A 15,552-nucleotide genomic window follows, 5' to 3' on the forward strand; every position below is an offset into this window, starting at 1 on the left:
AGATGGGAAAATTTCAAAAGCATTTGCAGAATTTAAAACGAAGCATTTAACTGTTTCTCACTTAAAATTCTATTTCTAAATGTGAGTTTTGAAAACATTCACCTAGGAAGTAAACTGAAAGCGTCTGGCATGCATGCACCTGTGACTTTAGTGCCTATATGGCACTTCTAATAACTTAATTCAGCTGCTAGTGAGGTATGCTGTTATACCTTCTGCAAGACTGCAAATACACATTTGCTAATTTCTCAAATAATAGATGGAATTTACTACAGGTTGAAAGATGTGAAAATGCTACAAAACACATTCAAAAATATAAGTCCCTGTGATACTTACCCTGAAATTAAGATAATTGTCAGAGGTGAGTTAAATTCACTCTAAACAGCCATAGAGACATAAGTATAAGCAGACCTATGACAATCAAAGCATTTACATGTTGTCCAACCTTCTGCACAAAGTACAAAGCCATTTTACAAAAAAAAACAAACATGCCCCTTTAGAAACATGGTGTCAGGTTCCTGCAGTGCTTCAGGAAAGCATCCTTTACTCAAGTTAATTGAGTGAGAATTTCTGAATATTTTACCTCAGCTCTGCCAAATATTTGGCAGTGAAGTATGAATACTTCTCTATAATAAGATAAAAATATATTCAGTGGGCAAATTAAATGAGAGTGGGAAGTCCTCGTTATAATTGTAGCCCTACTGATTAAATCTAGAGGAGTGATGTATAGAATGCAATTGTGTCTTGAATAGGGCATGTTCTGGGTATCTACTAAAACCTGGGTATGAAATCTAAAGTTTTCATCATTTTAAAAGGTGGCACTGATATTGCATTATGAGACTTTTCTTAAAAATCTGTGATTTATTTATTTAAACCTCTGTTCTCACAGACATTAGAAGCCACTCAATTCCATATATATATATATATATATTCCCCATAGCCATTACCCTGGTATTGTATGAATTATCCTGTGTAAGGCATGCAACTTTTGTAACTTTTTGTAAGGCATGCAACTTTTGCTTTTTTTCTATCCACGCATGTATTCTTGCATTCATTTTATCCCCATCTGAATCACAGACGCAAGAAAAAATTAAAAGCATTTAGATTACGCAGGTCATCTTCATGTAGTAATGTACTCTACACTTCAGTCAGGTCCTGCAGGAGTCAACAGGATATGTAATACTTTGCCTTCTGGATTTTTGAAGCATTTAAAGCATCTCATGACCAGAAATGTTACTTCTATTTAAATCTGAACAATAAATTATTCTACTGGAACTCCATACTATTAATCAATAAAATCTTTCAGTTACAGAACTGGTATGAATGTTCAGAATGTATGAATAACTGAATACAGTTATACTGAGATATGTAAACTCAAAATAATCTGTCATTTAAACTAGGCTTTAAACTAGGTGAGAAGGGGGACGGGGCTGAAACAAGGCTTGTTAGAGCTGTGCCATAGGTAACAATGGCAAGGCTGGGAGAGAAGGCAATGGCCCAACTGAAGTGCTGTAGTGGGTTTACGTGGCAAGGTTTTGGTAGCAGGGAGCCATAGGGGTGGTTTCTGTGAGAAAGATCTAGAAGCTGCCCCATGTTTGGGAAGGGCCCCATTGTTTTCCAGAGCTGAGCCAATAAGCGATGTTGTTTTGCGCCTCTGTGAGAGTATATTTTAGACAGGGAAAAAAACGCTGCACCAGACAGCAGCCGGGAGTGAGAGAACAGCCTGCAGGTGCCAAGGTCAGTGTAGAAGGAGGGGGAGAGGTGCTCCAGGTGCCGGAGCAGAAGTCCCCTGCGGCCTGTGGTGAGGACCATGGTGAAGCAGGATGTCCCCCTGCAGCCCATGGAGTACCACGGTGGAGCAGGGTTCCATGCTGCAGCCTGTGGAGGAGACCACGGTGGAGCAGGTGGACCTGCACCGACGGAGGCTGCCGCCTGTGGAAGACCCCTGCCGGAGCAGATTCCGGGCTGGACCTGTAGCCCGTGGAGAGGAGCCCACGCAGGAGCAGGTGACCTGGCAGGAGCTGCTGCCCGTAGGGGAGCCAGGTTGGAGCAGTTTTCTCCTGAGGGATGGACCCCGTGGTACAGACCCATATCTGGAGCAGTTCTGGAAGAGCTGCTGCCTGTGGGAAGCCCACACCGGATCAGTTCATCAAGGACTGCATCCCGTGGGTGGGACCCCACAGCACAGGGGGCGAGAGTGACCGAGAAGGAGCGGCAGAGAAGTGCTGTAGACTGACCATAACCCCCATTCCCCCGTTCCCCTGCGCCGCTCGGGGGGAGGAGGTGGAAGAGGGTGGATGGGGGAAGGTGCTTTTGGTTTGCTTTTTCCTTTGTTTTCTCGCTTCTCTCGCTTGTTAGTAATAGGCAATAAATCTTACTATCTCCTTATGCCGAGTCTGTTTTGCCCGTTACAAAAATTATTGCGTGATTTTCTCGTCCTTATCTCAACCCTTGAGCCCTTTTCACATATTTTCTCCCCATTCCTCTTTGAGGAGGGGGAGTGAGAGAGCGGCTGTGGTGGAGCTCGGCTGCCCACTCGAGCGGAACCACGACAAGTGCATCTACACTAATGCATGCAGCATGGGTAACAAATAGGAGGAGCTGGAAGCCATCGTGCGGCAGGCAGGCTATGACTTGGTTGCCATCACGGAAAGGTGGTGGGACCACTCTCATGACTGGAGTGCTGCAATGTCTGCCTATAGGCTCTTCAGAAGGGACAGGCAGCATGGAAGGGGTGGTGGTGTGGCTTTCTATATCAGAAAGAGTTTTGATGTTGCAGAACTTGAGGCTGGGAATGTTAAGTCCCTATGGGTTAGGATCAGCAGGAAGGCCAACAAGGCAAGCATCCTGGTGGGGGTCTGTTATAGACCGATGAACCAGGATGAGGAGATGGTTGAGGACTTCTACAGGCAGCTGACAAAAGCTGCAAAATTGTCAGCGGTTGTTCTCGTGGGGGACTTCAACTTCCCAGATATATCCTGGAAGCACAACACGGCCCACAGAAACCAGTCTAGGAGGTTTCTGGAGAGCATGGAACCAGCTTCCTGACACAGCTGGTTAGTGAGCCTACCAGGGGAGATGCCCCTTCTAACAGAGAAGGACTGGTGGTAGATGTGGTGGTTGGAAACTGTCTTGGGCAGAGTGACCATGAAATGGTAGAGTTCTCCATTCTTGGAGAAGCCAGGAAGGGGACCAGTAAAACCGCTGTATTGGACTTCCAGAGTGCTGACTTTGAACTGTTCAGGACACTGGTTGGTAGAGTCCCTTGGGAGGCGGTTCTGAAGGGCAGAGGAGTCCAGGAAGGCTTGGCGCTCTTCAAGAAGGAAATCTTAATGGTGCAGGAGCGGTCTGTCCCCAAGTGCCCAAAGATGAGCTGGCGGGGAAGAAGACTGGCCTGGCTGAACAGAGAACTGTGGCTTGAGCTTAGAAGAAGCAAGAGGGTTTACAATCTTTGGAAAAGAGGGCGGGCCACTCAGGAGGACTATTAGGATGTTGCGAGGCAGTGCAGACAAAATTAGAAAAGCAAAGCTCATCTGGAGCTCAATCTGTCAACTGCTGTCAAAGACAATAAAAAATGTTTTTACAAATACATTAATGCAAAATGGAGGACTAAGGAGAATCTCCAGCCTTTACTGGATGCAGGGGGGATCTTAGTTATGAAAGGTGAGGAAAAAGCAGCGGTGCTTAATGCCTTCTTTACCTCAGTCTCTAGCAGCAAAACCAGTTGCTCTCTGGATACCCAGTTTCCTGAACTGGTGGAAGGGGATGGGGAGCAGAATGTGGCCCTCACTATCCATGAAGAAATGGTTGGTCACCTGCTACGGCACTTGGATGTACGCAAGTCGATGGGGCCAGATGGGATCCACCCGAAGATACTGAGAGAACTGGCAGAGGAGTTGGCCAAGCCACTTTCCATCATTTATCAACAGTCCTGGCTATCAGGGGAGGTCCCAGTCGACTGGCGGCTAGCAAATGTGACGCTTATCTACAAGAAGGGCCGGAGGGCAGACCCAGGAAACTGTAGGCCTGTCAGTGTGACCTCTGTGCCAGGGAAACTCATGGAGAAGATTATCTTGAGTATCATCAAGCGGCACTTACAGGGCAAGCAGGTGATCAGGCCCAGTCAGCATGGATTTATGAAAGGCAGGTCCTGCTTGACGAACCTGATCTCTTTCTATGACAAAGTGACGCGCTTGGTGGATGAAGGAAAGGCTGTGGATGTAGTCTACCTTGTCTTCAGCAAGGCTCTTTACACTGTTTCCCACAGCATTCTCCTCAAGAATCTGTCTGGTCGTGGCTTGGACTGCCATACATTTCGTTGCGTTAAAAACTGGCTGGATAGCCGGGCCCAAAGAGTTGTAGTGAATGGAGTCAAATCCAGCTGGAGGCTGGTCACTAGTGGCGTTCCCCAGGGCTTGATACTGGGGCCGGTCCTCTTTAATATCTTTATCGATGATCTGGATGAGGGGATCGAGTGTACCCTCAGTAAGTTCACAGATGACACCAAGTTAGGTGCGTGTGTCAATCTGCTCGAGGGTAGGAAGGCTCTGCAGGAGGGTCTGGATAGGCTGCACTGATGGGCTGAGGTCAACTGTTCGAAGTTCAATAAGGCCAAGTGCCGGGTCCTGCACCTGGGGTGCAACAACCCCAAGCAGAGCTACAGGCTGGGAGAGGAATGGTTGGAGAGCTGCCAGGCAGAGAAGGACCTGAGAGTATTTCTGGATAGTCAGCTGAATATGAGCCAGCAGTGTGCTCAGGTGGCCAAGAAGGCCGACGACATCCTGGCTTGCATAAGAAGCAGTGTGGCCAGCAGGTCTAGGGAAGTGATTGTCCCCCTGTACACGGCTCTGGTGAGGCCGCACCTCGAGTACTGTGTTCAGTTTTGTGCCCCTCGCTACAAGAAGGACATCGAGGTGCTCGAAAGAGTCCAGAGAAGGGCGAAGAAGCAGGTGAGGGGCCTGGAGAACAAGTCCTACGAGGAGCAGCTGAGGGAGCTGGGCTTGTTCAGCCTGGAGAAGAGGCTCAGGGGTGACCTTATTGCTCTCTGTAAGTACATTAAAGGAGGCTGTAGCGAGGTGGGGGTTGGTCTATTCTCCCACGTGCCTGGTGACAGGACGAGAGGGAACGGGCTGAAGTTGCATTAGGGGTGTTTTAGGTTGGATATTAGGAAGAACTTCTTTACTGAGAGGGTTGTGAGGCATTGGAATGGGCTGCCCAGGGAAGTGGTGGAGTCACCATCCCTGGGGGTCTTTAAAAGACATTTAGATGTAGAGCTTAGTGATATGGTTTAGTGGAGGACTTGTTAGTGTTAGGTCAGAGGGTGGACTTGATGATCTTGAGGTCTCTTCCAACCTAGATAATTCTGTGATTCTGTGATTTCCAGTAGTACTTGATATAAACTACAGATTTTCAGATGTAACCTGTGTTATTTCTTTTGTCTACCTGTCTATATTTAGGAGTTTCAGTCTGATTTTTAGCTTCCCATGGTGATTTTTGCTCAAGTGCATGATACTGAAATACAGGAAGCTAATCACTTAATTAGATAACATTATTTAATTATTAAATAAATAATGATTGATTATACTTCCAGTGTCATAAAATAAAAACTGGTAGATTACACTTCAAAACCATAAGTTTCATGGGAAACCTGAAGCTAATTGATAGAAACCAAGAACTATCTTGAACAAAGTCTACAAGAAACATGCAAGAAGCTCCATTTAAATAATCAAATTATTGATTTCTGATGGGTTTAAGATGCAGAACCATGCATGTAAAGGGTATAACTCAAGTCCAATAAGAAGCAATATAAGCATATAGTAACAGAGTATTTTTAGGCCCAGAAACTTCTTTTGGACAAACTTGCCTCCTTTTGCATGTACATGTATTCTTTGTACATAAAAGCATATAAAAGCATCTAAAGCATCTGGCAGACTGAGTTTGTCACTAGCAGGCAGAGAATTTGTGAAATCTCCTATCTATTTTAAAGGTACATGAAGAAAGACCTTATATGGTTCCTTCATAGCTCATTATACTTTCAGCTAGAAGTGCATATACTAGAAATGTAGTAACCAAAAGAGATTTAATGCTTGCTCATTTTTTCATTAAAAATGAAAACTTTAAAGCTCAGTCCTTGAGTCACAGGTAATAGTGGTTTCTTGTTGTTGTTTTGTTGTTGTTGTTCGTAATTTGAAAATGAAATGCTATTTATAATTCACTGATGTGTTGCATTAGGAGAATTACTATAAATTTGAAATGAAACACTGTTCATATGATTGCTTGGAAAATGTGAATCACAGTGAGAGGAACCCCTCTTCTGGTTGAAGAACAAAACACCAAGCATGAAATCACTATACAGCAAAAGGAGTTATCCCAAGCTATTCTCAAAGGACAGCAATAGCGTGTTTAGTTACCAATTTAGGGACCCTTTAAAGAAGACACCTAAAATAAGTCTATTTGCATGTCTGCTTATTTACACTGACTGTAAAAGGACTCTAATGAGCCTCACCAAAATAGGTATCTACATCCTAGACATCTAAGATGGATAATAAAAGTGCTATCTAAGAAGTTTATTGGTACATGAAAAACTCCCACCTCCTACTCCCTAATTTATCTGTACACCCAACATGCTGTACGATACTTGTTTTATACTGAAGATCAAGTATGCCACTAATACGTAACTGTTTCTGTCAACAGTTTCCGAAAAGGATTAATGTGGATATATTGAATAGAACAAGCCATATTTTAATCATTGGCTTCTACATATTCACATTTAAAGATGATTCTAACTTCCAGACCACTATGGCTGCTATTGCTTTTAACAATTTGAACATTTTATTCCCGTGCTGCTTCAATTCTCTATTACACAGTTCCCTACTTTTTTCTTAATGGATTTTCTCAAACTTTTCTACCTCAAGGTAAATTCTTAAAATAGCAAAAAATAGTTTTTAATCACAATGCAAGGATTTTGTTCTTGCTGCTTGAGTCACTTTGCTTTACCAAATCCCTTTTTATCTTTCCTTTATCATTTTTTCCCATAAGGTCTAACAGTTCTGTCTTACTACACTTTTGCTTTTCCTGGAAGATGACACTTTCAGGAAGCTTAGCAACATAAAACTTCCACTTTTTGTGTCTATTTCTGTTTAAGTATCGACATTGTTTAGTGACACCGTGTCTTCCAGTCACCTAGTTTGTACAGCATGACTGGGAGGACTTTTCAGCAGGAAAGACTCTGCACAAGCTACATTACAAATATTCCCAATAAAAATTCAGAAAGCATAGGATCATCCAGAAGGATCTCTAATCATTCTAAGAAGAGCAGGAACAAAAAAAAATAATAAAAAAAAATTGTTTGCAATATGTCTTTTCTTTTTGGTATAATGCCATTGTGCAATGTGTTTTACCAGCATTATATATGCTTCAAGAAAGCATCTATGCATGCTTCTGTGCTTATGCCATGAAATTTGTTTCTATGGAAATGCAATTAAAAAAAAAGCAAACAAACAAACAAACAAAAACAAAACAAAACAAAAACAAAGTATATAACTAAGAATGGGAAATGGCATTCAGGCAAAAAAGTACCCAGCCTCCATCTCCATTCAGCAGTCAAAGTGAACTGTAGCTATTTTCAACCTTTATAGTAGCTTAATATATCTTTTTCTGTATCATTGATGTCTTTTAGCCACTTATATCCAATGCACACAGGCCCCAGCTCAGCTAGTTCAATGCATAATTTGGGCACAGCAGTTCCAGCAGCATCTCTGTAGAATCAGATTGAACTCAATTAGATTAAATTATCCTTGCTATTCTTTACCTTCCACTCGTGCTTCCTTTAAATTTCTTGGCACAGAAACATTTTCTGTATTAGCTGCACCACTGACTGCACTACCTTCCTTCCAAACACTAAAACCTCAGTTGATGTATCGTTTCTGACAAGTACTCTGCACTCTGGGGATTAGCTGAATGGAAACCTTCAGATCAGGGGGGAATTAAAAATGAGCAACAGTAACTTCCAGCAGATTGTGTCTTGGGTCCTGATGTCTGAGCAGCTTCTCCTGCTGGAGAAGAGAAGCTGTCCTCAGGCAAACCACTGGGGGAGATCATGTAAGGTAAGCTCCCTGAATGTTCACATGCATGCATATTTTCTGTTCTGGATATCACATTTTCTGTTACTGGCAGGGATTTTACCGTGTTGTAGGCGTTCTAAAGTTAGCACCTTGGAACCAAAGAAAGAACCCTACTTTTTAAAATTTCTGTCTCCAGTTAGGATAACAGACTTCTGGGTGACTGCACTGATTTGTGAGACAAAATCCATGGTTAAAAATAGATGTAGCATCTCTCAATAATTGAGATGTCTCATAGTTAGTAATTTGAAAACAACACCCAAAATGACCTCTTAAAGTAATACATTAAAAAATGATTATGATTATAGGTGTTACAGGCAAGAAACACTTCATGACAGATCCATGTATTCATCTTTCTCCCCTCCCTGTTCAGTTAGTTACTATGAATTTACGTATGATTGCAAAACATTCATAACTAAGGATGATTTTCTGTGCATAGAATGGATTTGAAAAGATTTAACCCTCTGTTCCCTAATCAGCCCATACAAGTGCTCACATTACACGTTGAGTTCTTTGGAGAATAAAATAGTACAGAACTCCCAAGACTGGATCTTTTAGAGGGATATGTGTTTGAGGATAGATGAAAAAAATAATGATGTTACCACTATCCAGAGCTTAAGAAAAGAGATTATTAAGATGACAAAGGCATGGTTCTCTTCAAAAAAACTGAAGTATAATATCTTCCTTTACTTACTATCCCATTATGACACAATTAAAAAGACAAGAGCTTTGCAGAGGATCAGTAAAAATCAAGCCAAGACCTAACCGGAAAAAAAGAAAGGCTGAAAATACTGGAAACGATAAGCTCTTGCTTTAAATGATAAATTGCTTGTATAGTAAGGGCCTGTATGCTTACACTACGAGGCAAAGCAAATCCTTTCACTCTGTCAACAAGCCATAAAGACTGTAACCACTTGGAAGACTACATGGAGTAAGAATACATGTATTAATAAAATATAAAAAATTCAAAAAAGTATGTTCCCATACCATGGGAACAACTTGGTTCAAGACCAAGTTGCCATGATAACAACCAAAAGTACTGCATGATATAATAAGCTATGAAACAGTATAAGGGTATTATTATAAAATTCATTTTTTAATGAGACTTTCATTTTTATAAACATATATTAACTTTAGAAACCCATGCTGTTTTCTTACCTGTTATAGTTGCTTTGTTAATGGATGGTTGGTTACACATTGGTGACCGTCTAAAAAAAAATAAATAAGTTATAAGCCTGATTAACTCACAGGTGGTTGAATCCTTGAACAATATAATAGGAAACACTTTTCCTTTAGAAATTATTTGGGACTGACACACACTAGCATAAACAAAGAAAGAGTTCATTCAGCTATTTATATAACGCAGAAAGGAATTCACAACTGATGCTCAAATCTTTCTGCAGATTGGGAACGTAAGCAGGGATATCTATAAGTTTGTTAAAAACCTGCCTAATCATTGCTGGAGCTTGTACACAGCTTACAGTTTGGTCTATATACATAGTTTTTATTCTTACAAGAATACACTCACTACCCACATTCTCTTATATGAGATAAATTCTTAAAGCAAAAATTAGTTTTAAGTTCATTTACTATGTTGCATATACATTTCACAATAATCTTTAGGACAAACAGCACAGTGGAATCCTTTGCTCGATGATTTGCTGAACTGACACAGCTGCTTAGGGTTGTATGGATGAGAGCAAGCAGGGGCTGAATATTCCAACCAAGAGGCCTGGAAATATCTTTCTACAGCATTGCATATGCAATGATAGGCAGCTGTCTTTAGATACTGAAGTCTTCAGTGAGAAATTGATGCCCCATCTCTGGAGGTGTTCAAGACCAGGTTAGATTAGCCCCTGAGCAACCTGATCTAGCGGGTGGTGTCCCTGCCTATGGCAGGGGAGTTGGAACTGGATGATCTTTGAGGTCCCTTCCAACCTGAGCCATTCTATGATTCTATGAAACTGCTATGGGAATGAGCTTCCATGAATACTAACTACTTCTAATTTCTGGAGACACACATTCTGGATAAGGAAAATTGCTTCATTACAAAACTTTACAGTTTAACTAATGTTAATGTTAGCTATGATTCTGTACCAGAATTGGAGAAAGGTCATATTTATAATGTCGCATTATAATCATGAACTACTGTGGATATGTTGGATGACTTCTAGCTCTCGATCATGCAAGTAGCTCACAGTGAGTGTAGCTGTATGCTCACTTTCATTCATTTGCACAACTCATACTCTTTGCCTGATAATCGCTTCTGAATGATCTTTGGCATATGACTAATTTATTGAAAATCATAGAAATTGCACACACACAAACCACTCAAAATTTATGCAGGGATAGCAATGAAAAAGCAGTTAGTAGGCAAGGGGGCTGCTGTCTCAGCTATAAAGTATAGTAGATTTAAGGGATTAATAAAGTCATTAGTCATCACATGTTTTATACAAGCTTGGTGACACAAACTGAAATTTGTAACATCTAATTGTTATTCCTAGTTTGCTATTTAAATATACTGCTGAAAAAAGTTGACACTCACTTGCTGGGTGCCCGATCTTGTAAATTGGTTAATGCAGCAAAGTTATTCCGTACAGTACGTAGGCTTGCCAGCACCTGAAACATATAAAATGGTTTCAGTCTAAATTTCTGCACAGGTGAGACTGAGTTAGCTGCAATCCACTGTGCTGAAAGAAAAATGAAAGGACATTGCAAAACATAAAAGGTTACCAGGGCTGGTTGTCTGAAGCTTTTGACCATTACTTAACAACATGTCTGTAATACAAGGACAATAGTTTATTTATTTTTTCCATCATAACAACTCATTATTTGTTTAAAGACAAACTTACTTAAGAGGAGGAAAAGTTTTTCACATAATACTAAATTCTCTAAAACGACCATAAAAGCATTCGTGTTTGGACGATAATAACCCATTCAAACCTAATATTTCATACGTAAAATATGATTGCAGATTTTTCCATTTGCAGTTCAGCCCCCACAAAACTCAAAGGACAAATGGAATGAGACTGTCTAGACTGGCAGGAAAAATAAAACGTGTCTCCTTTAAGGGGATGAATTCATTTAGAGACAGTACAAGAGGACAGATAAAGAGGAAGGTATCACCTCAGCAGGTAGGAAATGCCTGTAGATACAAATCTACAAGCTCTACACATTGGTAAAGATGATTGAAATGGAGTACTCACTTTCTGGACGTATTTTTATGCAAGACAGCAGCTAGAGGAAGCAGCAAAGTGTCTTTTTTGTATAAGCGGCATAGGCGTTCCCCACTGAAGGAGGTTGGATAAATGCAACAAATTTTGCACTACATAAGGACAACAGGATACTTCTCTGACTATGGAGAGGCAGTTCAGCTGATGTCAGAGAGGGAACTATGAATTACTTAAAATCAGACTGCGAATGGGAGGAGGCAACAAAATTAATCACTGTGTCTTTGTGGTAGTTACCCACTACTTCTCCTCAGCACAGATTATTCTGGTTCCCTGGTGAACTGGTGCTGGCATTTTAGACACTAACAAAGGTGGGAATGGGAATTTGGCTTTCAGAAGTCTAAGCCATGGAAGATATAACTGTCTTTCCACAGAACACTTGAATTTATACGTGAAGTAGAAAGGGGGTTGGAGAGAAATGAAAGAAAAACTCGTAATATAAAATATTCTAGAGATATTCATCACTGGAGGTATTCAAGCGATTATTGTAGGTAATTCCTAAATGTGTTGAGATAATAAATTTATTGCCTAATTAATTCCACTATATTTTTCTTTCAAGAGATTGGGAGGCAAAATCGCATATTCTACGTTCAGAACTGAATTCAAATAATTATTTGTGCCATCAAATTTGCGTGCCCAGGTTATAGTGACAGTGATAAATGTTATATTTAGATGTTTGATATACGCAGATGGAAATGTGGCATGGAATGGAAGAAGGAGAAAGATGTAAGAGTTCAAAAGTTCAAAAATGAAGACATTAAATACAAAGGAAAACTGCTGAAGTCTTAGAATATTCTAAAAGGAAAGGATGAGTTGCAGGTGCACAGACAGGAAAGGAAAAATGTTGGGTCTGTTAAATAAACACATGTTTTAGTGACTGCAGGCACTTGTTTTTCTTTGGTCAGTGTGCCTGGGTTCTGGTCTATGTGTGCCACGATACTGCAATTGCTTGTATGTACTAGTATTATTATGGGAAGCAGTGCACTAGATAAACATATCTATGTGGCTCTCAGAGATGTCTCAGGCCTTGAAAAAACAGTCAGTATTCCTGGTTGTAGGTTCTTCCTCAATAATCCCTGGTGGACTGAAATTATCTGCATATTCAAGGTGCACAGAGAACTGGGAGCAAGCACAACTGTAGCTACGTGACTTCAGTGAGCCATCTCAAACACATCCATGCCTACTAGCTCCCAGCCTCCGCTGGGCTGAAATGAATGACTGTACCTGCTGCATGGGACTCAGTTTCAGAAAGGTTAGTAGGCTAGGCACAATCCCACGTGAAAACATAAACCTCATTGAAATGAGTTGCATCTGAACTAATATGATACTGAGCACTTGGGGTCCTGGAGGAAGGAGTGTGCAGAGCTGCTAGATTGCTCAGGGACAGTTATGAGTGGAAGCTAATGAGCCTAGATGGGCCCACACTCAGGTCCCCAAAGAGATGTGAGGGAGTCTCAGTGCCATGCTCACCACTATTCACATTGTCTAGGCTTTTCCACAGTCTGAGACATTATGAATCCCTCTTTTTCTGGAAAGCGGAGACTGGACTATTCAGCTTTTAAGTCCTCCTATTTGTTCTTCTGTAAGGTTAGAAATCTGTTCTTCTGTAAGGTTAGGTCCAGGGATAAAATGGGCAGTATCTGCCCAGCATTCCTGCTACAATAGCATAGTGCATACATATTTTGACACATTCTGCAAAAGCAAGAGGACCCCAAATAAATATAAAAGATTGTCAGAATGACAACTAAAACTGGCCATTAGCTCCAGAATTCAGTGCAGCCAAACAAATCGATTTATTGTGCCAAAGTGTAAATATCTATGCAGCTATGATATTAAATATATTAAATGACAGTTTCTCTGTTTACAAGTACATTTGTGCTTAATGTTCCCAGAGTTAGATCTGTGAGCAAAAAAGCAACCAGTCTGCAAATCTCTTTGAGGTTTAATCCCTAAATAACTATATAATTTCAAAAATTAAGTTGTATACAGTCATTAGTGAACTTAAAAAAAATCAAACTTCTTTGATGATAAAAAATTTGGTCATTCAATTTCAAATCACTCAAATGATTTTATTTTGAAATCTGAAATTCTAACAATTAAATTATAGCAGTTTCTTTATATTATAACCCAGGGAAGCATAACTAATGTTATACTTAAGACAATTTTTGTATCTGGTTTACTGAATCTCATTTCTGGTAAAAATAGCAAATTGTCTTGGGGGCAGATTCTGTGTGAGGGACACAGCATGCCGTGCTGCCTGCAGTAATGAATGCAGCCACAATGCCATGGTAATGTGCTGAACAGTAATCAAAAAGCTAAAACTGGAGTTATTACCACCTGGTGGCTCACAATTGGATGAAACATCCTTCCTGATCAATGGAAGAAAATATGGATGTTTTCAAATAAATGGAGCATACATTCCAATACCTGGTGTCACTAGGAAGCTTTGGCTGTTTACAACACAAAAATGCATCTACATGATGAAATATTGCTCTTACTAAGAAGAGGACATTAAACAAAGCTAAAAGCTGTTTTGTGTGAGGTATAGACATTTTACTGGCATACGGGACACAATTCCGTAAGTCCTGTGTGTGATCCTAATGCTGCTAATGTATTTCAGAGGGGTGAGTCCTGTGTTTATCTGCAGATGTTATTTGTGAACAGGCCCCACTAGGATAGGATTTTGCATACTGAAATCAGTCTTAGATAAGGACTAAGTTTTTCCGAAGAGTATAATTAGACATAGTGTCCCCTCTGTTAGGCACCATTTCTCAAGTGCTTATCAATTCCTCTTATGTTGGGGAATATGATGCGATAGCTCACCCTGCTCTCTTCCTTCTCTCCAACGCAAATGAAAACAGGTTGATTTAAAACACTGCTAACAGGGTTTTCCATCGAAACAGTAAAAACAACTCACAAAATGTATTACAGCAACTCGGTGCGACTACTCCTGCTCCAATTGCTGAAGCATGTCTGTCTATGCCCACAGGAATACCAAGCTGCCCTTGACACAAATAGGGTATTTTCTACCAGGTGAAAAAAGCCTGGTGTAACACTTATTGTTTTTCTAGGTGTACTATAACTTGTCTCATCTATGTGGCATAATTTGTAATAAAATTTATAATAAAATTCAGATGAAAATGAACATATACTCAACTGAAATACTGGATTTTTTGACCATCATACAATTTGAATTTTTTCTCTGCTTAAGAGTTAGTGTTTTTATGTTTCCGGAGGAACTAATGGAACCCAGAAGTGGTTTTACCTTTTTGTTTGTTTGTTTGTATGGTAATTTCTTCTCTTTCTATTATTGAGGAATATTTACTATTTGGGAAGTCATAAAACATAGTTAGAAAAGGCCCAGACTCAATCTATTCTCTGCTAGTAAAAGATGAAGGTAATCTTCATATTAAGGTTTCAATCAACCAGTGTTATATATGAAGACACCATATCTGAACTGTAATGAAACTGAAATGAACCAAAAGGACACCAAAATTTATTTTATCAGTTAAGTTACAGTACAATTGCCTATATTCATTGTATGCAACAGACCTGTAAGCAACCTGTAAGCAACTTGTGTATTTAGACTACAGTTGGACACATTATTCATATTTGGAATTGTTGTGTGTCTCAACATTTCTCTTCCCATTCACTTTCAATCACATATGACTTCCAGATTTATTTTTTCTGTACTTTCACTGAATTAACTTTCCTTTCTGTCTATTACAGGGTACCTATCATGAGTTCAAGGAATATCAACATTTACTTTTCATACATGACGAGACAGTTCTGCTGCTAAAAATCGAAATTACTAGATTTGATCTAAATTACTAAGATTTTTGATTTGTTATTTTATAGAACATAAAATCTTAAAAGAAAAATCAAATAGATTTGATTTTGTAAAAGAACTTAAGTATTCTGGTAAAGCTTATCTTGCATCTAAAAATTACCTTACATTGTGTGCATAAAAAAAAAATCACAAGAAGGCATTGTAATTGTAAACAGCAGTATAATAAGAGAACAAAGGTTTGTCTTCATCATGACTGTCTGCTACAATATTTGAACACCCTGCAAGCTAACATGTTTTTTGTGTTCTTGCACTTCACTTTTCAGATAGTTGAAAAAACATTTAAAAAGATATAGAGCATACAGGTATACATAATAGAGTCAAAGGTATATGGGTGTTTGTTTAGAGAGGTTTTTCC

The 15,552-nt window shown here is 40.0% G+C and overlaps 1 protein-coding gene across 3 annotated transcripts in view; it reads right to left on the reverse strand.

The window, feature by feature from the left end:
• PDE4D (phosphodiesterase 4D) overlaps positions 1–15,552 on the reverse strand; it is a 368,255-nt gene that overhangs the window by 95,495 nt on the left and 257,208 nt on the right. For all 3 annotated transcript variants that reach the window (XM_032205385.1, XM_032205388.1, XM_032205386.1), the window contains exons 4-5: positions 10,663–10,736; positions 9,276–9,325 (exon numbers count right to left, since the gene is read on the reverse strand). In XM_032205385.1, the coding sequence (XP_032061276.1) occupies positions 9,276–9,325; positions 10,663–10,736 (124 nt within the window). The remainder of the gene's footprint in view (positions 1–9,275; positions 9,326–10,662; positions 10,737–15,552) is intronic.

This window comes from Aythya fuligula, chromosome Z, assembly GCF_009819795.1.
Source record: "Aythya fuligula isolate bAytFul2 chromosome Z, bAytFul2.pri, whole genome shotgun sequence".
NCBI classification, from domain to species: domain Eukaryota; kingdom Metazoa; phylum Chordata; class Aves; order Anseriformes; family Anatidae; genus Aythya; species Aythya fuligula.